General features: G+C 41.5%; 2 protein-coding genes and 1 long non-coding RNA gene across 12 annotated transcripts; all 3 read left to right on the top strand.

Moving 5' to 3' along the window:
* The first annotated feature begins 62 nt into the window (after window positions 1-62).
* On the top strand, window positions 63-6414 carry LOC149036956 (uncharacterized). Its single transcript, XR_016181971.1, has 9 exons — window positions 63-379; window positions 946-1046; window positions 1731-1831; window positions 2516-2616; window positions 3301-3401; window positions 4085-4185; window positions 4870-4970; window positions 5654-5754; window positions 6198-6414. It is a non-coding gene; the product is annotated as an uncharacterized LOC149036956 (long non-coding RNA).
* A 4620-nt stretch (window positions 6415-11034) lies between these two features.
* On the top strand, window positions 11035-14527 carry LOC149036955 (uncharacterized). Its single transcript, XM_089190546.1, has 6 exons — window positions 11035-11830; window positions 11952-12166; window positions 12530-12839; window positions 12973-13065; window positions 13550-13683; window positions 13854-14527. The coding sequence occupies exons 1-6, from the start codon at window positions 11672-11674 to the stop codon at window positions 14356-14358; spliced, it is 1416 nt and encodes a 471-aa protein (XP_089046672.1). The 5' UTR covers window positions 11035-11671; the 3' UTR covers window positions 14359-14527.
* A 1053-nt stretch (window positions 14528-15580) lies between these two features.
* LOC149036954 (PDZ domain-containing protein GIPC3-like) lies at window positions 15581-20515 on the top strand. 10 transcript variants are annotated; one of them, XR_016181968.1, is made up of 7 exons: window positions 15581-15739; window positions 15859-16917; window positions 17976-18110; window positions 18640-18700; window positions 19384-19438; window positions 19778-19850; window positions 20299-20515. XR_016181968.1 is itself a non-coding variant. In XM_089190549.1 (3 exons), exons 1-3 carry the CDS (start codon window positions 15723-15725, stop codon window positions 18693-18695), a joined length of 453 nt encoding a protein of 150 aa, XP_089046675.1. In that variant the 5' UTR covers window positions 15581-15722; the 3' UTR covers window positions 18696-18701. The 10 variants fall into 10 exon arrangements, 2 of the variants coding, with proteins under 2 accessions (XP_089046675.1, XP_089046677.1); XR_016181964.1 differs by lacking the exon at window positions 17976-18110 and having other exon boundaries at window positions 15859-16238; window positions 19796-19850; XR_016181963.1 differs by lacking the exon at window positions 17976-18110 and having other exon boundaries at window positions 15859-16238.
* Window positions 20516-22135: the final 1620 nt, after the last annotated feature.

The following is a 22135-nucleotide window of genomic DNA, read 5'->3' as shown; positions in this document are numbered from 1 at the left end:
AAAGCATTTTTATCGTTAAAAGGAACACACACACACACACGAAAAAAAAAAAAAAAGACTTTAAATTTGGACAAAACCAAATGCATGCTTATCGGTAGTAATAGGAAACGCGTAAATATAGTTTATCATTATTATTTATTATTATTTGATTGGCTAGTTGGCCGGCCATATCGGCCTAGCGCCAAATGTCCCCCCCTCCCCCCTCCCCCCCTCCCCAAGGCGCGCGCGCACGCGCATTAGGTGACTCGACTAGCTAGCCCTGCGAGCTAGACAGACATGTCTTTTCGTTTCGCCTCCACGAAATCGGAGGCAGTGGGAATATGGCATCACACACCTTCCATCCCCGAGGTTTCGAAGTTGCGATGTTGCTGTGTTCAAGGTAACCCTGTGCAAAGAATGATTCGTTAGGCGAGGAGAGCACTTATTTGGAGACTCTCTAGTGGCTGTATATATTATCTGAATTGAGTTCACTCCCACAACTTAACGAAGGCTTTTCGACTGCGGGCGAGTCGATTTCAACCTTCTTCTCTTTGCGCAATATTCGTTCGTTCGTTCGTTCGTTTGGAAGATTTCGCACCTCGTCTGCGAAGCCGCTTCGATTTCGACTCGATTCGTGGCGCACACGTGGACGAACGCGCGAGTGCAAAAAAACCAGCAGCCGATCGACTCTGAGAACGAAGCAACTCGCAAGAGAATCGAAAGCCTTTTCCGTCCGTAGATTTTTCTCTCTGTTCGCAAATACAGGGCTTTCAGCCGCAGGGGACGAGCGTCCTCCTGACTCGAGCGACGAGCGAGTGTTTGTCTGTTTGTCTGTCTCTTTGTTTGTTTTGCCTGTTTGTACACGTCCAAGTTGGCAGTTAAAAACATAGTCTATTTTCCAAGGTTTCCAAGGAAGGTTTCTTCACTTCATGCCTGGGTCCTTATGTATATCATTCTGTTTTACAGAAAATAACGGTCAACTTGAGCAGGAAAACTCCAATCAGCCAAGAGGGGCCAGAAAAGAATTGTGCTTAGACATAGCAGTTACCTCCAGCTGGAAAATACAAGTAAGTACTGCCAAAGAATACTTAGTCAGTATATGGGAAGAATAGTATGCAACTGAATGATGCAAGTTTCAGCCAGTTGAGGGTTCTTACATTTTTTTATGGTGGTGCTAATGGTGTCTCAGTCAATTGCTAACTTAGTATTTAAGTACTAGTTGTGGTATTGATTATTTGACTTTCCCTAAATGCTTTTTTATTGGTGGAGCCAACGGAAAAGGTTTGTGAGGCCATGCTTTAAAAAAATGACAGGAAGGCCTTAAGAGCCTACTTAGATCTTTATGAAGATGGAGGGTTATTTTATTGGCAGTGACATGTAAAGATAGTTTGCCAGGGCCACTTACTAGGAGTAGATTTATAAGTTAAAAATACTACATTTGAGCTCAATTTTTACGCAGACATTATTCAGGTATGATGGAAATTTAAAAGCACGTTCTTGTCTCATTTATAAGCAATGCTATATACTTCACAGCTGTCAAATTTATTAAATTTTGTGTTCAGAATTACTTTTGGCCTTGATATTTTTAACATTATGTAACATTTAACATTGCATAACATTGTTTTTAACAAACAGTAAACTTTTTTGGTTTTGATCTGAGCAATTAAAAACATTGTGTTGTTTCCAAGGTTTCCAAGGAAGGTTTCTGCACTTCATGCCTGGGTCCTTATGTATATTATTCTGTTTTACAGAAAATAACAGTCGACTGGAGCAGGCAAACTCCAATCAGCCAAGAGGGGCCAGAAAAGAATTGTGCTTAGACATAGCAGTTACCTCCAGCTGGAAAATACAAGTAAGTACTGCCAAAGAATACTTAGTCAGTATATGGGAAGAATAGTATGCAACTGAATGATGCAAGTTTCAGCCAGTTGAGGGTTCTTACATTTTTTTATGGTGGTGCTAATGGTGTCTCAGTCAATTGCTAACTTAGTATTTAAGTACTAGTTGTGGTATTGATTATTTGACTTTCCCTAAATGCTTTTTTATTGGTGGAGCCAACGGAAAAAGTTTGTGAGGCCATGCTTTAAAAAAATGACAGGAAGGCCTTAAGAGCCTACTTAGATCTTTATGAAGATGGAGGGTTATTTTATTGGCAGTGACATGTAAAGATAGTTTGCCAGGGCCACTTACTAGGAGTAGATTTATAAGTTAAAAATACTACATTTGAGCTCAATTTTTACGCAGACATTATTCAGGTATGATGGAAATTTAAAAGCACGTTCTTGTCTCATTCATAAGCAATGCTATATACTTCACAGCTGTCAAATTTATTAAATTTTGTGTTCAGAATTACTTTTGGCCTTGATATTTTTAACATTATGTAACATTTAACATTGCATGACATTGTTTTTAACAAACAGTAAAATTTTTTGGTTTTGATCTGAGCCATTAAAAACATTGTGTTGTTTCCAAGGTTTCCAAGGAAGGTTTCTTCACTTCATGCCTGGGTCCTTATGTATATTATTCTGTTTTACAGAAAATAACAGTCGACTGGAGCAGGCAAACTCCAATCAGCCAAGAGGGGCCAGAAAAGAATTGTGCTTAGACATAGCAGTTACCTCCAGCTGGAAAATACAAGTAAGTACTGCCAAAGAATACTTAGTCAGTATATGGGAAGAATAGTATGCAACTGAATGATGCAAGTTTCAGCCAGTTGAGGGTTCTTACATTTTTTTATGGTGGTGCTAATGGTGTCTCAGTCAATTGCTAACTTAGTATTTAAGTACTAGTTGTGGTATTGATTATTTGACTTTCCCTAAATGCTTTTTTATTGGTGGAGCCAACGGAAAAAGTTTGTGAGGCCATGCTTTAAAAAAATGACAGGAAGGCCTTAAGAGCCTACTTAGATCTTTATGAAGATGGAGGGTTATTTTATTGGCAGTGACATGTAAAGATAGTTTGCCAGGGCCACTTACTAGGAGTAGATTTATAAGTTAAAAATACTACATTTGAGCTCAATTTTTACGCAGACATTATTCAGGTATGATGGAAATTTAAAAGCACGTTCTTGTCTCATTCATAAGCAATGCTATATACTTCACAGCTGTCAAATTTATTAAATTTTGTGTTCAGAATTACTTTTGGCCTTGATGTTTTTAACATTATGTAACATTTAACATTGCATAACATTGTTTTTAACAAACAGTAAACTTTTTTGGTTTTGATCTGAGCAATTAAAAACATTGTGTTGTTTCCAAGGTTTCCAAGGAAGGTTTCTTCACTTCATGCCTGGGTCCTCATGTATATTATTCTGTTTTACAGAAAATAACAGTCAACTGGAGCAGGCAAACTCCAATCAGCCAAGAGGGGCCAGAAAAGAATTGTGCTTAGACATAGCAGTTACCTCCAGCTGGAAAATACAAGTAAGTACTGCCAAAGAATACTTAGTCAGTATATGGGAAGAATAGTATGCAACTGAATGATGCAAGTTTCAGCCAGTTGAGGGTTCTTACATTTTTTTATGGTGGTGCTAATGGTGTCTCAGTCAATTGCTAACTTAGTATTTAAGTACTAGTTGTGGTATTGATTATTTGACTTTCCCTAAATGTTTTTTATTGGTGGAGCCAACGGAAAAGGTTTGTGAGGCCATGCTTTGAAAAAATGACAGGAAGGCCTTAAGAGCCTACTTAGATCTTTATGAAGATGGAGGGTTATTTTATTGGCAGTGACATGTAAAGATAGTTTGCCAGGGCCACTTACTAGGAGTAGATTTATAAGTTAAAAATACTACATTTGAGCTCAATTTTTACGCAGACATTATTCAGGTATGATGGAAATTTAAAAGCACGTTCTTGTCTCATTCATAAGCAATGCTATATACTTCACAGCTGTCAAATTTATTAAATTTTGTGTTCAGAATTACTTTTGGCCTTGATATTTTTAACATTATGTAACATTTAACATTGCATGACATTGTTTTTAACAAACAGTAAAATTTTTTGGTTTTGATCTGAGCCATTAAAAACATTGTGTTGTTTCCAAGGTTTCCAAGGAAGGTTTCTTCACTTCATGCCTGGGTCCTTATGTATATTATTCTGTTTTACAGAAAATAACAGTCGACTGGAGCAGGCAAACTCCAATCAGCCAAGAGGGGCCAGAAAAGAATTGTGCTTAGACATAGCAGTTACCTCCAGCTGGAAAATACAAGTAAGTACTGCCAAAGAATACTTAGTCAGTATATGGGAAGAATAGTATGCAACTGAATGATGCAAGTTTCAGCCAGTTGAGGGTTCTTACATTTTTTTATGGTGGTGCTAATGGTGTCTCAGTCAATTGCTAACTTAGTATTTAAGTACTAGTTGTGGTATTGATTATTTGACTTTCCCTAAATGCTTTTTTATTGGTGGAGCCAACGGAAAAAGTTTGTGAGGCCATGCTTTAAAAAAATGACAGGAAGGCCTTAAGAGCCTACTTAGATCTTTATGAAGATGGAGGGTTATTTTATTGGCAGTGACATGTAAAGATAGTTTGCCAGGGCCACTTACTAGGAGTAGATTTATAAGTTAAAAATACTACATTTGAGCTCAATTTTTACGCAGACATTATTCAGGTATGATGGAAATTTAAAAGCACGTTCTTGTCTCATTCATAAGCAATGCTATATACTTCACAGCTGTCAAATTTATTAAATTTTGTGTTCAGAATTACTTTTGGCCTTGATGTTTTTAACATTATGTAACATTTAACATTGCATAACATTGTTTTTAACAAACAGTAAACTTTTTTGGTTTTGATCTGAGCAATTAAAAACATTGTGTTGTTTCCAAGGTTTCCAAGGAAGGTTTCTTCACTTCATGCCTGGGTCCTCATGTATATTATTCTGTTTTACAGAAAATAACAGTCAACTGGAGCAGGCAAACTCCAATCAGCCAAGAGGGGCCAGAAAAGAATTGTGCTTAGACATAGCAGTTACCTCCAGCTGGAAAATACAAGTAAGTACTGCCAAAGAATACTTAGTCAGTATATGGGAAGAATAGTATGCAACTGAATGATGCAAGTTTCAGCCAGTTGAGGGTTCTTACATTTTTTTATGGTGGTGCTAATGGTGTCTCAGTCAATTGCTAACTTAGTATTTAAGTACTAGTTGTGGTATTGATTATTTGACTTTCCCTAAATGTTTTTTATTGGTGGAGCCAACGGAAAAGGTTTGTGAGGCCATGCTTTGAAAAAATGACAGGAAGGCCTTAAGAGCCTACTTAGATCTTTATGAAGATGGAGGGTTATTTTATTGGCAGTGACATGTAAAGATAGTTTGCCAGGGCCACTTACTAGGAGTAGATTTATAAGTTAAAAATACTACATTTGAGCTCAATTTTTACGCAGACATTATTCAGGTATGATGGAAATTTAAAAGCACGTTCTTGTCTCATTCATAAGCAATGCTATATACTTCACAGCTGTCAAATTTATTAAATTTTGTGTTCAGAATTACTTTTGGCCTTGATATTTTTAACATTATGTAACATTTAACATTGCATGACATTGTTTTTAACAAACAGTAAAATTTTTTGGTTTTGATCTGAGCCATTAAAAACATTGTGTTGTTTCCAAGGTTTCCAAGGAAGGTTTCTTCACTTCATGCCTGGGTCCTCATGTATATTATTCTGTTTTACAGAAAATAACAGTCAACTGGAGCAGGCAAACTCCAATCAGCCAAGAGGGGCCAGAAAAGAATTGTGCTTAGACATAGCAGTTACCTCCAGCTGGAAAATACAAGTAAGTACTGCCAAAGAATACTTAGTCAGTATATGGGAAGAATAGTATGCAACTGAATGATGCAAGTTTCAGCCAGTTGAGGGTTCTTACATTTTTTTATGGTGGTGCTAATGGTGTCTCAGTCAATTGCTAACTTAGTATTTAAGTACTAGTTGTGGTATTGATTATTTGACTTTCCCTAAATGTTTTTTATTGGTGGAGCCAACGGAAAAAGTTTGTGAGGCCATGCTTTAAAAAAATGACAGGAACCCTTGACATTAATTCATTCCTCCTTTGCAGCTGAATTTCATTCAGACACTTTGGATTGGTTATTATTGCTTCAAAAAGTGCAGGAGTTCAGTGTGAAGCTAGCTGGGGCTTTAAGGAATTTTCATACTTTTTGCTGTGCAATTTCATGTTTCTATCAGTGTCAACAGATGAGCAAAATTCTCTCTTTTCTTCAGTTGCAGCAGCTGACATGCAAGGGCAGGAACTGTGCTGGTGTGATGTAGCTATCAAGTGCCACCATCAAGGTTGAATGTGTGCAGGCAGTGATGACTGGAGATTTTTTCCCCCTCTAAACAATACTGCCTAACCGAATGGAGTAGACAAGAAAAGTTTTGACACATTCATTGGTATTGTTGTTGAAAATAAAGACTGGTGCCCAAATTTATATTCAAAGGAGTGTGTGGTTTTGTCCTTTGTCTTTGTGTAGGTAATTGGATGATCTCTAGTGATATTTGACCTAAATGCCTGCAGTGATATTTCGAAATTGTTATGCGTAGTCTCACCAGCTGTTAGGCCGGTGGCATTTGAGGCAATTTTGAAATATCGCCAGTGGTATTCATGCCAAACATCAGGTACAAATTATGCTGTTATTCGTCTCTACCGCTACCCGGGTTTAGTTTGTAATTTTCACATGTAGGTATTTGGCTTAAATTAAGCTGAAACACCACTGCTCTAAGCCAATCAAATCGCAGAAATGTCTCATGTGCTAGTATACGGGCATTAAAACCGGACAGTGCAACCTCGATGTATGAAACCCTTTCACTCCCAAGATCTGATTAGTAATTGTCCTTACTATCTGCCAGACAACTCTTACGATGTGAGTTCAAAGAATTTGGTATTGGCTCAACTACTAATCCCACGATCGATGTTCTTCTCCATTCTCGTCACCTGCCTGCTTGATATTGTATTCATACTGTAAGGAGAAGTTCTGTCTTGGTCACTTGTGGGAGTGGAGGGTTCATATTTATTTCATTTCGCCAATTTGACAGGCACGTTTTCTGTGATTAGAATTTCCTCTAGGAGTATTTCATTGTCCGAAGCTTTTTGATTTTGGCTCCAATAATTTTTTTTTAAATTTTGGAGCGCGGGCTCAACTCTATGCATACACCCCAGTACCCCCTCGGTGTCGAAATGGAAACAGACAAAACACATGGCGAAGGTAGTGAGTAGTTGTTGTTTTTACTAGATATATCTAGTTTTGAGGTCCTCTTTGAAAACCATATCTTTTTTTCTGAAAGTTTCCTCAATAAAGATGATTATTATAACCACAAACAGACATACGCTATTATTATTATTATTATTATTATTATTATTATTATTATTTGTGCTAGAGGTGCGCTGCGGCGCGACTCGTATCGGCGTCACTTAGTGGTAAAGACATAATAATAATAATAATAATAATAATAATAATAATAAAGCCTTTATTTAAAGAGGGTGGCACTTAATAGCCAAAGGCTAATAAACTTGTGGCCCTCACAACTATTTACAATCTAAAATACTGTAAGCTAAAATATATATATATACAGTTAAAATATAAAATATGACAGGATTCAATTATAAGATAAAAAATAAATTATTAAATTACGAAATGATGCAAAAGTTGTTGTTCCTTAAAAATATTGGCAAACATGTTCTTTTTAAAACATGCTACAGAATTTAGTTTCCTAATTTCAATTGGTGTACTGTTCCACAGTCTTGTTGCCGAAACAGCGAAAGAGCGTCCTCCTGTTCATTTAGATAATTCGGCAAAGTCCCATTAATTCGCTTATACATTATTGTGCATTTATCAATCTTAGGTTGCTCATAAAACGGGATCCAACCTAGCTTGTTAAACAAAGCAACTGATGGTGTCATGCGATCGGCATGACAAATAACGCGTGCCGCTCTTTATCGCAATTTGCCCAAACAACGTTAGCGTAAGACATAACGGGGCGAATAATGCTATTATAAAACTGAAGTCGCTGTTTAAGGGGTAGACACGCTCGGATCTTACGCAATATTGCGATTCTAGAGGCCAACTTTTTACATACTTTCTCAACATGTTCATTAAATGACAATTTGCTGTCAATGTCTACGCCTAATAAGGTAGCACAATCCACATGGAGCAGATGGCTCGTTTTTATTGAATCGATTGTCGGTTAATTTGGTCGTTACTCAGAGTGGTCGTAGATACGAACATAGTTGCAATGCTTGTCTGTTTGTTTACACTTGTCTGTTTGGTTTTGTAATCGGACCTTTCAGCGTCACCGCGCCCATATGCCAAAAGCGAGTTTGGCGTCCCCAACGGTCGCATTTTCGTTGATCGAAGCCCAGGGCACAGGCGGGACCGACAGGTGAGTTACCTGCTCTGTAACTGCGTTTTTCATCATTGAGAGAAAGTATGCAAACTGATCTTTCTTGTGGCATTTGTCGGAATTTTCGATGGATTCGAGATTTAAAGGCCAAAATCGTCTCGGATCGGACCTTTCAGCGTCACCGCGCGCATATGCCAAAAGCGAGTTTGGCGTCCCTAACGCTCGCATTTTCCTTTGTCGAAGCCCAGGGCACAGGCGGGACCGATAGGTGAGTTACCGGCTCTGTAACTCCGTTTTATCAGCATTGGGCGAGAGTATGCAAACTGATCTTTCTTGTGGCATTTGTCGGAATTTTCAATGGATTCGAGATTTAAAGGCCAAAATTGTCTCAGATGCGAGTGAACACCCAGCCAGCAAATTCTTGTCGTTTTGTTGTACCGAAACTTTTGTGCTTGAACGCCGTTTGTATCGTCTGTACCGTACCCAGTTTTTGTCTTTTTGTTTGCTGTTTTTTTTTTTTTTTTTTTTTCTTTTTTGGATTGACCCTGCTTTACTCGCAAGACGAGACATTCGCGTCAACGGTCAACTCTGGTCTGGTCTGGCTTGGTTAATGTTCAATCTCGACCCAAACGCCTCGTTAACCGCGTCTCGAGATCTCACGAATTCAATTTTTAGGTGGCCGTAAGCATCAGTGATGGTAGTACCTAGACAACATCGCAAAGTCTTTTTGTTCTGTTTTAATTCGTGTTCATCTTATTTCATCTATTTTTTTTTTTTTAATTTTTATTTATTTTTTTTAAATTTTTTTTCTTTTGAAAGTGGAATTTGGTAAGCGTGTGACTGTTGTGGAATACTGACACGATGAGCGATATCGAGGGGGGAGGTGAAGATCAAAGCTACGCTGACTGCTCGGTCGACGGCGACGACAGCCCCCGCTATCCGAGCCCGTCGGCCGAATCCATGGATAGTTGTTCTCTCGACTCTAGCGACCAGGAAGAAACTGATCCCGCCGGCGAGCCCACGCCCGCAGCAAGGCCAGAATCACCGCCACCCGTTGCAATAAACCTAGTATCGGACGACGAGGAGCGCGGAGAAGACGATGGTGGAGACGAAGCCCCACAAGAGCCTCCCGTGGCCGCCCTCTCTCCCAAGAGGGCATCCCACGCGCCGCGTCTAACAGATCTCCCGCCCGCAAACCCTAAGCAAAGGTCCAGGAAGAAGACCGCATCTCAACAACCGCCACCCGTTGCAATAAGCGCAGTAGTATCCGACGACGACGGTGACGAGCAGCTTCAACCAGGTGGTGGCGCAGAGGAAGCACCACGACAGCCTCCCGTAGCCGCCCTTTCTCCGAAGAGGGCGGCCTATCACGTGCCGCGTCTCACAGATCTCCCGCCGAAGCTGAAAAGGTCCAGGGAGAAAACCGCACGTCACCACGGTCAACACGTGCTCGCGGCAACAAGGCCGCAACTAGCGCCGCCCGTCACCACCGGCATACCCCACGCCCACGACGACCAGCAGCACGGAGACGATCGTGTGGAGGAAACCTTACCACAGCCTCCGAAGAGGGTGGCGCATCACGTGCCGCCTCTTACAGACTTCCCACCACATCTGCAAAGGTTCCCGAAGGCGGCCACATCTCATCACGGTCAACCCATGCCCGCCGCACGGCTGGAAATACCGCCACCCGTCACAACGAGCACACCCGATCGTGAGGAGAAGCCAGGGCATGATCGTGCCGAGGAAACCCCACAGCAGGTTCCCGTAGCCCCCCTTCCTCCCAAGAGGTCGGCCTACGCGCTGCGCCTCACAGATCTCCCACCAGATCTGCAATGGTTCATGCAGGAGACCAAGTCTTTTTTCACAAGGCCTCATGCGCTGGAGAGGCACGGACAGATGCTCGCCGCGAGCACGTTCGACAAAGCCTTGGAACGCATCCTGTGTGAGTATGGCGGCTCCGCATTTTACATTATTTGCTAGTTGCATCGCTCGTGGCATTTTCGGTGATGGAGCACACAAAAAAAAACAAAAAAACAAAAAAACAAAAAAAACAAAAAAAAAAAAAGAAGAGAAAGAAAGGCAAACCAGATAAGCAAACAGAGGAATGGAACGCGCTCCAATTTTCTGGTCCTCTTTTCATGTTTCTCGGCCATCTATCCTCAGGTTAATAACGTTAGATCTGCCCCACAGGGGATTCCCTGTGGGGTGCCTCAAGGTTCTATTCTTGGTCCCTTATTTTTTATCCTGTATGTTAATGATTTGAACAATGCTTCCCTGCTTGATGCAATCTTGTTTGCTGATGATACAAACTTATTTATCTCCCATAATGACCCTGTTTACCTAATTAACACATTAAATAGAGAATTAAACAAATTGTCAACCTGGTTTGCAGCAAAGCGGCTCTCCTTGAATTTAGCCAAGACTAATTTTATGGTATTCAAGCCTTGGCAAAAGAAGCAATCCTTTGAATTTCAAGTTTTCATAAACGAGCAGCCTATTCTTCGTGTTTCTGAGACCATGTTTTTGGGTGTTTTATTAGATGACAATTTGACCTGGAAATCGCATATATCCTTAACAGCAAATAAATTATCCAAATCTATAGGTATTATTCATAAATCTAGGTTTTTTCTCTCTACTCACTCCCTTCGTACTTTATACAATTCTATGATCCTTCCATATTTGTATTATTGCAATTCAGCTTGGGCTGGTACCTATAAGTCAAACCTTCAAAGAATTGTAACCTTACAGAAACGTGCGTTAAGAATAGTAAGCAATTCTACATACATTGCCCATACTGGCCCTATTTTAAAGGAACTTAAACTCTTAAAATTTCATGATATCCATTCGTTTCAATTAGGTACTTTTATGTTTTCATTCGAGAACTCTACACTCCCTTCCAAATTCAATAACTTTTTTTTACTGAATAGTCAAATCCACAATTATAATACTAGGAATGCTCAGTCCTTCCGTTTGCCACTGTGCAGAACGAACACCAGGAAGTTTTCAATTTACTTTCAAGGTCCAAACTTTTATAATTCGTTAAATTCTGACATAACCAGTTCTCCCTCCTCCCCTTTTTTTAAAAGAAAGCTTAAGGAATTTCTTCTCTCTAAGTATTAGCTTCTGTAAGGCAGTAATTCTTAACTAACTTACTTAATATGCGTGTGCGTGTGTGTGTGTGTGTGTACGTGTGCGCGGTCAAAGTTAATTACCATAAGTCCATATTGTAATTCTAATATAAGATTAGTTATTTTAAGTGAGAAAGCCTGACTTGTTATAAGCCTCGTGGTTTCTTTCAGGTTTTCTCGCCATTTATTTTCTGTCATCAATTTTCTTCATTTTTTTTTTTTTTTTCCATGTGTAAATGTCGTATATGGCAAATAAATATTGTATATTGTATATTGTATATTGTAGGTTATCTTGGATACGTTCAGCGAATCCGGCCCGGAGAGTCGCCTTCAGTCCAAGACTTCCATCGCGGGGATCTTATCGAAGGATACCTAGACTATCTGAAGGTGGGTATCGAGGTTGTTTTAGAACGTTGCACGTTGCAACGACAACGACAGATGATTGTAGATTATCATTTGACCTGCTAAAAGACATTTACGACACGTTGCCATCTCGTCTCTACATCAGGAGGAGAGGAACTTGAGTCCTGCGACCCTAAGCGTGCACGCGAGCAGTCTGCTGTACCCACTGAAGTATTGCTATCGGGGATTGGGGCCACAATTCGAAGGTATCCGCATTATCTCCCAGCTCAGAAGAACGGCCACTGTACTTCAGAAGCAGGGGGATCTGGAGAGGGCGACCGCAGTCGAAGATCTCAAAGCGCAAAGCAAGTGGCTGGATTGGTAAGTGTGCTAGTTAGTTAGTGTAAAACAAAACAGAAACAAAACAAAACGGAAACAAAACGGAAACAAAACGTGTCTGTCTTTTAAACATCTTGGATGATCAATCGGGAAAAGGTAAAAAATTTAAAAATAGTCAGAATCGTGTTTTGTGAACGCTTGTCCTCGAGGTCTACAGTTCCTGCCTGCCTGCCTGCCTGCCTGCCTGCCTGCCTGCCTGCCTGCCTGCCTGCCTGCCCTTTTGAGTAGACGACTGCATTCAGAGTTGAAATGCTTGAAAATAAATGCAAGAAGTACAGTTTCAATTTGTAGGAATGAATCGTTTCTAAAGATATTAAAGAACACTGGTCCCCGCTTTCTCTTAAGGGAACAAGTCCTCCTAGCTAGGGAAGCCCAGCGGTGCCGGTTTGAATTGGCCAAGGGCAGACAGCAACGCGCTCAGGAGGCCCGCGACCTGCTGCTTTTGTCACTGTACACCCACCTCCCGCCCAGCAGGGGCCTAGAAATCAGGACGATGGAGTTGGTCTTGGAAAGCCAACTGGAAGAACCGTTTCAGAAAGCGCACTATCGTGACAGAAACGTGGCCTTGATCAAGACAGATGGCGACGGCATCGTGCTACACCTCGGAAGGTTCAAAACCTGCAAGCAGAGCGGGCCTGAAACTATTCCCATACAGGTAATTCTTGTCACGACTGAACGACTGACACGAGCAGAGTACGGAAATTAACAAGAGTTCTGAGCACACTTTAATAACAGTCTCTCTCTCTCTCTCTCTCTCTCTCTCTCTCTCTCTCTCTCTCTCCCCGCAGGCAGACAGCCAACTCTGCAGGCTGTTCATACAGTTTGTATCAGAATTCAGAAAGGTGCTTAATCCGACGCTGTGCAGCAACTACCTGTTTCTGGTAAGTATAGGGTTCCCCGTCTTATAGCCAGCTAGCTAGCGCGGGCTAAAATTGCCGGGCTCGGCAAGGCAAAATTGTCCAACTCATGCCGTCGCCGGGTGAAGTAGCACTCGCTTGAAACTAGCTAACTGGTTAGGAATTTTTGGGCCGAAGAGGACTCTTTGAAAACACTGGCCGTGGGTCACAGTCACCACAGGCCCTGGTTGTTCAAAGCTGGGTTAAGGTAACCCAGGGTTAGTGTGAAATTTGATTTCAGGTCTGAAAACTTTAAGAGAAAATTCAGTTCAAATCTTTTTGCTTGCAATTTGATCATTGCATGTTCTAAAAAGAATAGTGAAGACTTTCCCCAAAAGACTTCTGAACAAAGAAATAAAGAAAGCTGGATTAAAATTTAACCCTGGGTTAGAGCTAATCGGCCTTTGAACAACTGGGCCCACTGCTGTGCAGCAGCAGATCATTTTGACTCTGACCTATTTCATTTCAGAATTCCAAGGGTGCACCGTACTCGAGCACGTCGTTCACAACACGTTTACAGAAAATGTTCGAACTCCTGACCGGAAGCAAGGTGGCGGTATGCGGACTAAGGTCATCTTTCGTGACCTGGGCATATTCCCAGAGGTAGGTCGACATGGCTATTGAACTGCAAGTCACGTCCTTCCTTCCTTCCTTCCTTCCTTCGTTCCCCGCGAATTTTGGAATCTGTTGCTTTAAAACGCCGGCATAGCCACATCGCTGATAACCGTTTGATACGTTTTTCTTTTTGTCGTTCTCCCTCTGTCTATCTGCAGCGGATGCGACGATCAGATGAAAGACAGCCTTGCTGCTTGTCTCCGGCACTCCCGAGAGCAGGCCCAGCACACTTACGACCGACGCACGGCAAACCAGAAGAAGACCCCGGCATTAGATCTGGCCAGGCGCAAGGCCGAAGAAGAGGAGCTTGTGGCCGGGCCCATGACCAGGTCTCTCCAGCTGCCAGAGATCTCGGAGCCGGAGATCGACGTGGGCGACTTTGTGGGACTCGTGGCCGAGGACAGCACCCTACAGAAGCCTTCGATTTTCCTGGGGCGTGTTCAAGCTTTCCTGCCGGAAGGCCAAGCCCTCCTTCTATGGTACAGGCACACCGGAGGTTCTAACTATGCCCCAGACTTGGACGGTGAGCAGTGGGTGGAGTCGAGAGAGTCGCTAGTCGCTGTGAAGGTGGCTGCTGCCAAAGGCAGTCCCTACGCCATGCGACTGCTGACCAGCGTGCGCGAGATACACAAGGCAGTCATGGGCGGGGAGCGGGGATCCTGACCTCAAAAAAAAAAAAAAGGACAAAGCAAAAGGACAAAGAGGAGAAAAAAAAAAACAGAACGAGAACTCTAAGAAGATCCCTTTTCTTCGCTATTGTTGTTGGACTTTTGGAAGCCGCCAGAGAGATTTCTAGCTGTCAGATAAATAATAAAAAGTGTGTGAATTTGAATTTGTCTGGCTTTTGCTGTTCTGTTCGGTCCTGTCCTGTTTTCTCGCTTTCTTGTTTTCTTGTTTTCTTGTTTTGATTTTGTTTTTGTTTTTTTTTTTGCACCCGGAATTATTTCATTTGAAGCCGTCCGTCACAAAAGCAATACACCCGACAGGCAAAAACCGGCCACGAATGGTGATTTTTCCCCGATTCAAACTTGCCCACGCACGTCCGGGCCGATTCGGACTTGCCCGCACACGAATTAATTATTTGCCCACAGCTCGCGCGTCGAAACATGTGACGGTTCAAAGGGAACTTTGATAAATATGGATCAATGATATCGAAAGGAGGTAGACTAAATGATGAACAGTTAGAGCTAAATGTTAACGGAACAGCCATTAAATCATATAATTCTATTCTAAGTTATTGGGTGTAAATATTGATGATAATTTACATTTTTCTGATCGCGTGAGTAACATCTGTTAAAAAAAAAAAAAAAAAATTAAAAAAAAAAAGAAAAAAAAAGGAAGCAGTCAAAGGCTGGGTGTAACTAATAGATTAAGGAAGTTAATCCCAGCCAAGGCTAAATTACAACTTTTTAAGGCTGCTCTTCTGCCTTATTTAACTTACTGTGGTACTGTATGGAATTGTTGCAAAGCTAGTGATTCTAGAAAAGTAGAGAGGGTACAAGAACGTCAATCTTAAATATTTTAAATACTATCAAGATCATATTATTGTAATTATTATCATCTTATTATCTCATCATATGAAGGTTATCATCTTATTATACAGGGTGGGGTATTATAAACGTGGGGTCTACTATTTTCGGGGTAGGGTAGTTTTATATGGGAAGAGCTCTTTTATCATATTCCAATAAATTTTTAACGCATAGTTTTATATAGATCAGACGAGTTTAGTTTAGGTGTGCTTACCTAGTGGGAAACTGCTATCTTATTTGACACGTAAATAAAGCTTATGATGATTTTATTTATTATTATTTGATTGGCTAGTTGGCCGGCCATCTCGGCCTAGCGCCAAATGTCCCCCCCCTCCCCCCTCCCCCCCTCCCCAAGGCGCGCGCGCACGCGCATTAGGTGACTCGACTAGCTAGCCCTGCGAGCTAGACAGACATGTCTTTTCGTTTCGCCTCCACGAAATCGGAGGCAGTGGGAATGTGGCATCACACACCTTCCATCCCCGAGGTTTCGAAGTTGCGATGTTGCTGTGTTCAAGGTAACCCTGTGCAAAGAATGATTCGTTGGGCGAGGAGAGCACTTATTTCGAGACTCTCTAGTGGCTGTATACATTATCTGAATTGAGTTGACCTGAGAATTTACATTTCTTTCCATCAGATCTTGTCTTATGTCCACGCTAACTGCATGCGGAATGGTCACGGAAGGGTTACTCGGAGGGCAAACTGGAGCTGATGGCTTCACGTCTGCACCTGTTAAAGGAGAACGCAAAACTGTGACAGTGTCTAAAGCAGGCCCATCCTTGGGTCTTCACATAACAAATGATAGTTCGGGTTGTGCACTCATCGAAGGTATCGATCCAGGAAGCATTGCGCACGAAGCTCCCGGGATCTGCGTCGGAGATCGTATAGTAGCTATAAACGGCACGACTGTCGTCGGTACCGGGCACCGTGATGTAGCTGCTATGATAGCATGGGTTCCGGTCGGAGGGATAGTCGTCTTTGGGTTGATCGAGCCTGAGAGAGAGCAGCTCAGCTCCGGTAAGTCAGCTATCATCTATTATCTATTATGACAGAGTTACAATCTGCCATGCCATATATTCTAACTGCTGATAAGTCAAATGCTCTCACTGTAAGTGAATGGAACATTGACACGGCATCCAAAGGGACCTCTTTTGTCGTGAAAAAATACAAGATCGATCGTGGTAACAGTTCAGAAACAATAATTTGCGTTCTGGTTGCTGAATAAAGTCATGCCGATGGCACTCTGCTCTTTGTTCGAAGCCTTTGCAGACCATTTGACTTTCTCGCTGTAGTGAGAAGTAATGTGGCTCTCCGATCCTCTTTTCTTTTTTTTTTTTCCCCCCTCAGCCCAGACACTCACTGGTAGTTACTGAAGAGTAAGACACTGAGTCTCCAATCCAAGTGATTCTGCTATGGCCGTTGCCAGATGAAGAATTTGCAGATTTCCAGTTCCCAGTTGATTTTATATTTGACATTCGGGGTGCAGTGTCGGATGGTAGAAGTGGAAGGTTGAAATTGTTATCAGTTTTTTTGAAAACGCGTCACTTACTCCTTGACGAAAGTCCAAAGTGTTTTGTTTCACCGACACAGGTTGTCTGAATGTTGTCTGCATGAGCATGAAAATAATGCAAGTGCAATGAACCTTTTCTTTTGGGTTTGGCCACCTTGTTGAAATCTCTCGATTCTTTCTTTACGAGTGAGTATTGAGATTACTGGTTTGGCCAGCTTGTTTAAATTTTCTCAATTCTTTACAAGTGTAGATTGTAGAGGCTAGCTAGCCAGCTAGCTGCATGGGCTGCTAACTAGATGTAGAAATCTGGGAAGGTTCTTCCTTGGCCAATTCTGAGGCTTTAACCCTTTTTTGACTCCCAAGAGTGATTCACATGTAACTTCTCCCTGTAATTAATATCTAAACATTATCTGGCAGACAGGTCAGGAGAAAACTCAACCTTATCGAGTAGAAGTGGTGATCTTGATCTAACACCAAATTCTTGTCACTTATTTACAATTATGTGGCAGCCAATCAGATCTTGGGAGTCAAAGGCCGGTTAAAGCAAGAGATTTTAAGACTTTTTGTAAGAATGTCCTCAGAGTTTTGTGTGGGAACTAGTTGCTTGGGGTTGACACTTGATGTGTTGGGTTTTTTTTTTTTTTGCTTGCTTAGGGTTAGACAGTGCAATGCAACTTTTATATTTAACCCTTCAACTCCAACCAACACAGAAGTGAGTGACCGACACAGAGTTTCTCCTTACATCATCCACACAATATCGACCATCTAGGTGACGAGAAGAGAGAAAAATGTGGATTTTGTGGATAATTAGTGGATCTAATACTAAATTCTCCGGACTCACATGATAAGAATTGTATGGTTGGCAGTCAAAAGAATTACAAGTTTGATCTGGGAGTTAAAGGGTTAATTCATGGTTCGTTCATATCTGTTTGTTAAATAGATTCGTCCAATAATAAAAATGATGATGTATCGTGTACCTAAGTACCTCCTAGATATTGTACTGATGTCTGTATTTATTTTGCACACAACTTTTTTAAATTGGTGAGAAACAACTTTCATCTACCTACTGATTCATCGGATGATCTGCATCAGGGTTACTCTCTCTCTCTCTCACGGTGGGTGGCATCCAAAAAAAGAAAGAAAGAAAGACCCGAGAGGTCTCCGCTTGAGTGTTTTGCATGCCAAAAGAGTCAGTGTCTTGCTGTGCCATTTCATTTCATTTCATTTCACCCTCAAACTGCCAGAGGTGATCGACATGTGACTTCTCCCGGCCCGAGGACCAAGTCATGCACATTCCTCCAGTGAAGTACAAATCCAATCCTTGCCTGGGAAAGTGGCTATATATATATATATATATATATATATATATGTATATCAAGGTAACCACTTGTGCCTGATATGTCTGATGATTCTCACCACCTGTTTGCTGAATAATGTATGGATATTATAGGGAGTTATATAGTGTCAAACACTAACAGGAGTTCAAGGGTTAACCCTTTAGCTCCCATATCAAATTTGCACCTCTCCTCACTGTCAACCATACAATCCTTTTGATGGTAGCTACTTGGTAGAATTTAGTATGGCATCAACCAATGGTCCCCAAATTGAGATGATGTTCTGGATTCTCAGCACTCATCCTGTTGATGCTGTATTGATATCGTTAGGAGTACAAATTAGAACAGTTTTGCAATGATGATGCCCAAAACAACCCTCTACCTGTGGTAAGAGGGCAGGCTTTCCTTTCTTCATTTCCAGAATTACTGGCCAGGGGTTAAATGCATGAAATGCAATCTGAATAATAATAATAATAATAATAATAATAATAATAATAATAATAATGATGATATTACATGTTTCAAATCAAAAATGTCAATGCTAATTTTTGACCCCTGCTTTTCTTTCCTCTAGGCCAACCAAGGACCAAGTCCTGTACAGGCACCTGCACCTGCAAATCCACCCAGTGACTGAGGTATGAATAACAATCAATTGTTCCCAAAGTGCACCACTGAAAACAGACCATTGAAAGAAAAAACATCCTTCTACTACCTGCTGGTCTATGTCCCTCCTTGACCTCTGCACAAACAGTGCCCTGCCTTTCCCCTGGCAAGCCCCGCTGCTCGCTTTGCGACGCGCGCTAGCGCTGGTGGAGCCTGTGGCTCCGGCCTCAACAGTTTGCCCTCACCAACCGGCCAGCGGTCTAGGAACGACAGCCCCTCAAAGTTTCACCTCTGCAGCTACAACTTGTGAGCATTTCTTCCACTCTCCTGCACTGACCATTCCATCGCCTCTCTCTCTCTCTACCTCTTCTCTCCACTGCCTATTGGCATTGTTGGCAGAAATTTCATGTTTTTAGCAATCTCATTTAATAATAGTAGAAATGATAATACAATATCCAATATCCAATATCCAATATCCAATATACAATATACAATGTGCAATATCAAGCAGACAAGTGATGAGATCAAAGAAAAATAGAAATGAAGGGAACTTAAGCTGATCCAATAGAAAATTCTCCAAGCCAACGTCACCAGAACTGTATGGCTGACAGTAAGGAGAATTACTATGGAGATCTTGGGAGGGAGTGAAAGGCTTCATTAAAAGGAGGCTGTAAATTGAATGTCAATGTGAATTTTCCTGCTTTCCTGCCTGTAGGGGAAACAAGGACCAAGTGAAGTACAAATTGAATCCTTCCCTGGGAAAAAAAAAGGTCAGTCAATTCATAAAATCAAATCCGTGAGAATAATGATTGATCACCCACTCCGAGATAATATTATTATTGTTATCTGTCAGCCATTTGAAATGACAGGGCTTGCACAGGAATGAAATTCCCTTCAAACCAGATTGCACCTGTACGTCCCTTACCACTTGAGTGTAACCCTTTAGCTCCCAGATCAAATTTGCACCTCTCCTCACTGTCAACCATACAATCCTTATGATGGTAGTTCCTTGGTAGAATTTAGTATGGCATCAACCAATGGTCCCCAAATTGAGATGATGTTCTGGATTCTCAGCACTCACCCTGTTCATATTGTATTTATATCGTTAGGAAAAATTCTCTCTCCAGGTCATTTGCGGTAGTGAAAGGGTTATTAAGAGCTGTCACATCGCCTCGCCTGCAGGTAAATATGGTCAATGACATTACTAGATTTCTGGATTATACCATCCATTTACCCGTCTACGTAACATTTCCCCCACTGAACACACAAGAGGCTGTCGTTCCCCTGACAGGCCATGATCACCATTGCGCTACGCGCGCAGGCCTTCTGGGCACCTGGGGCTACCACCTCAACAGTCTGCCGCAGGCCTGCGACCAGCGCTATGGAAATGACAGCCATCAGAAACTTTTAACTCCGTCCATCATTATCACATCAACCCTTGACATTAATTCATTCCTCCTTTGCAGCTGAATTTCATTCAGACACTTTGGATTGGTTATTATTGCTTCAAAAAGTGCAGGAATTCAGTGTGAAGCTAGCTCTGGCCTTAAGGAATTGTCATACTTTTTGCTGTGCAATTTCATGTTTCTATCAGTGTCAACAGATGAGCAAAATTCTCTCTTTTCTTCAGTTGCAGCAGCTGACATGCAAGGGCAGGAACTGTGCTGGTGTGATGTAGCTATCAAGTGCCACCATCAAGGTTGAATGTGTGCAGGCAGTGATGACTGGAGATTTTTTCCCCCTCTAAACAATACTGCCTAACCGAATGGAGTAGACAAGAAAAGTTTTGACACATTCATTGGTATTGTTGTTGAAAATAAAGACTGATGCCCAAATTTATATTCAAAGGAGTGTGTGGTTTTGTCCTTTGTCTTTGTGTAGGTAATTGGATGATCTCTAGCGATATTTGACCTAAATGCCTGCAGTGATATTTCGAAATTGTTATGCGTAGTCTCACCAGCTGTTAGGCCGGTGGCATTTGAGGCAATTTTGAAATATCACCAGTGGTATTCATGCCAAACATCAGGTACAAATTATGCTGTTATTCGTCTCTACCGCTACCCGGGTTTAGTTTGTAATTTTCACATGTAGGTATTTGGCTTAAATTAAGCTGAAACACCACTGCTCTAAGCCAATCAAATCGCAGAAATGTCTCATGTGCTAGTATACGGGCATTAAAACCGGACAGTGCAACCTCGATGTATGAAACCCTTTCACTCCCAAGATCTGATTAGTAATTGTCCTTACTATCTGCCAGACAACTCTTATGATGTGAGTTCAAAGAATTTGGTATTGGCTCAACTACTAATCCCATGATCGATGTTCTTCTCCATTCTCGTCACCTGCCTGCTTGATATTGTATTCATACTGTAACGAGAAGTTCTGTCTTGGTCACTTGTGGGAGTGGAGGGTTCATATTTATTTCATTTCGCCAATTTGACAGGCACGTTTTCTGTGATTAGAATTTCCTCTAGGAGTATTTCATTGTCCGAAGCTTTTTGATTTTGGCTCCAATAATTTTTTTTTAAATTTTGGAGCGCGGGCTCAACTCTATGCATACACCCCAGTACCCCCTCGGTGTCGAAATGGAAACAGACAAAACATATGGCGAAGGTAGTGAGTAGATGTCAAGGACTTTCAGTCTAAGACTCGTAGAACCAACCTTCTGAGGCTTATTCTGCTCGGTAAACGGAGAGTATTTTCCCGACGATCGGTCCATTTTCTAAAGGGAGGTCGCAAGTGCCTGTCAAATATCCCAGGCATTTTTGCTTCGTTTTGTGTACTTTGGTAGAAACTCGTACGTCGAAGGAACGCGCTTTAAAAGTGTATGAATCCAGAGCTACACATATTTACAGTTGAGGGTGACAAACTGAACGGATGTACCCAGTCGTTTGGCGTACTGTTGGACCCTAACCCTAACCCTAACCCTAACCCTAACCCTAACCCTAACCCTAACCCTAACCCTAACCCTAACCCTGACCCTCATTTCCACACGCGATGGTTGAATTTAGCCGGAAAAAGCACGGTGAGTGTTAGGGTTAGCTGAAAAAATTCCTAAGCAAGGGTGAATTTCTTTCTGGAACCATTAATAGTTGGAAGGAATTTGCTTAAATAACAACCCTTACCGCCTGTCTGGGGGTAAAACCTTGAACTTAGACTATAATGCACTGCTTTTCTTAACGAGGATCTATTTTCATTTCAATATGGAGGGCGAAATTTGGCAAAGTGCCCCAAAGAGAGATCTCGGACTGACAATTGGAAAAAGAGGTTGAATTTGTCTGTTCAGAGTTTTGTCGGCAGTCTAATTGTTGTTCAATTCCTTTCTCTGAACTGCAAACCTCTTTAGTGAAATGAAGGTGAAAACAAAAGACCATTTTATCGCAATTGGTTGACAGCTTGGTAAGGAAAGCTGCATTTATAGCGATCGTGGTGACTAGAGTTAAAGGAGACACTTTTGAATGTTCTCG

The sequence above is a fragment of the Pocillopora damicornis genome, chromosome 12 (assembly GCF_964200805.1).
Source record: "Pocillopora damicornis chromosome 12, jaPocDami1.2, whole genome shotgun sequence".
NCBI classification, from domain to species: Eukaryota; Metazoa; Cnidaria; class Anthozoa; order Scleractinia; family Pocilloporidae; genus Pocillopora; species Pocillopora damicornis.
The sequence above is the reverse complement of the archived record's forward strand: the minus strand, read 5'-3'. Positions and strand labels throughout refer to the sequence as shown.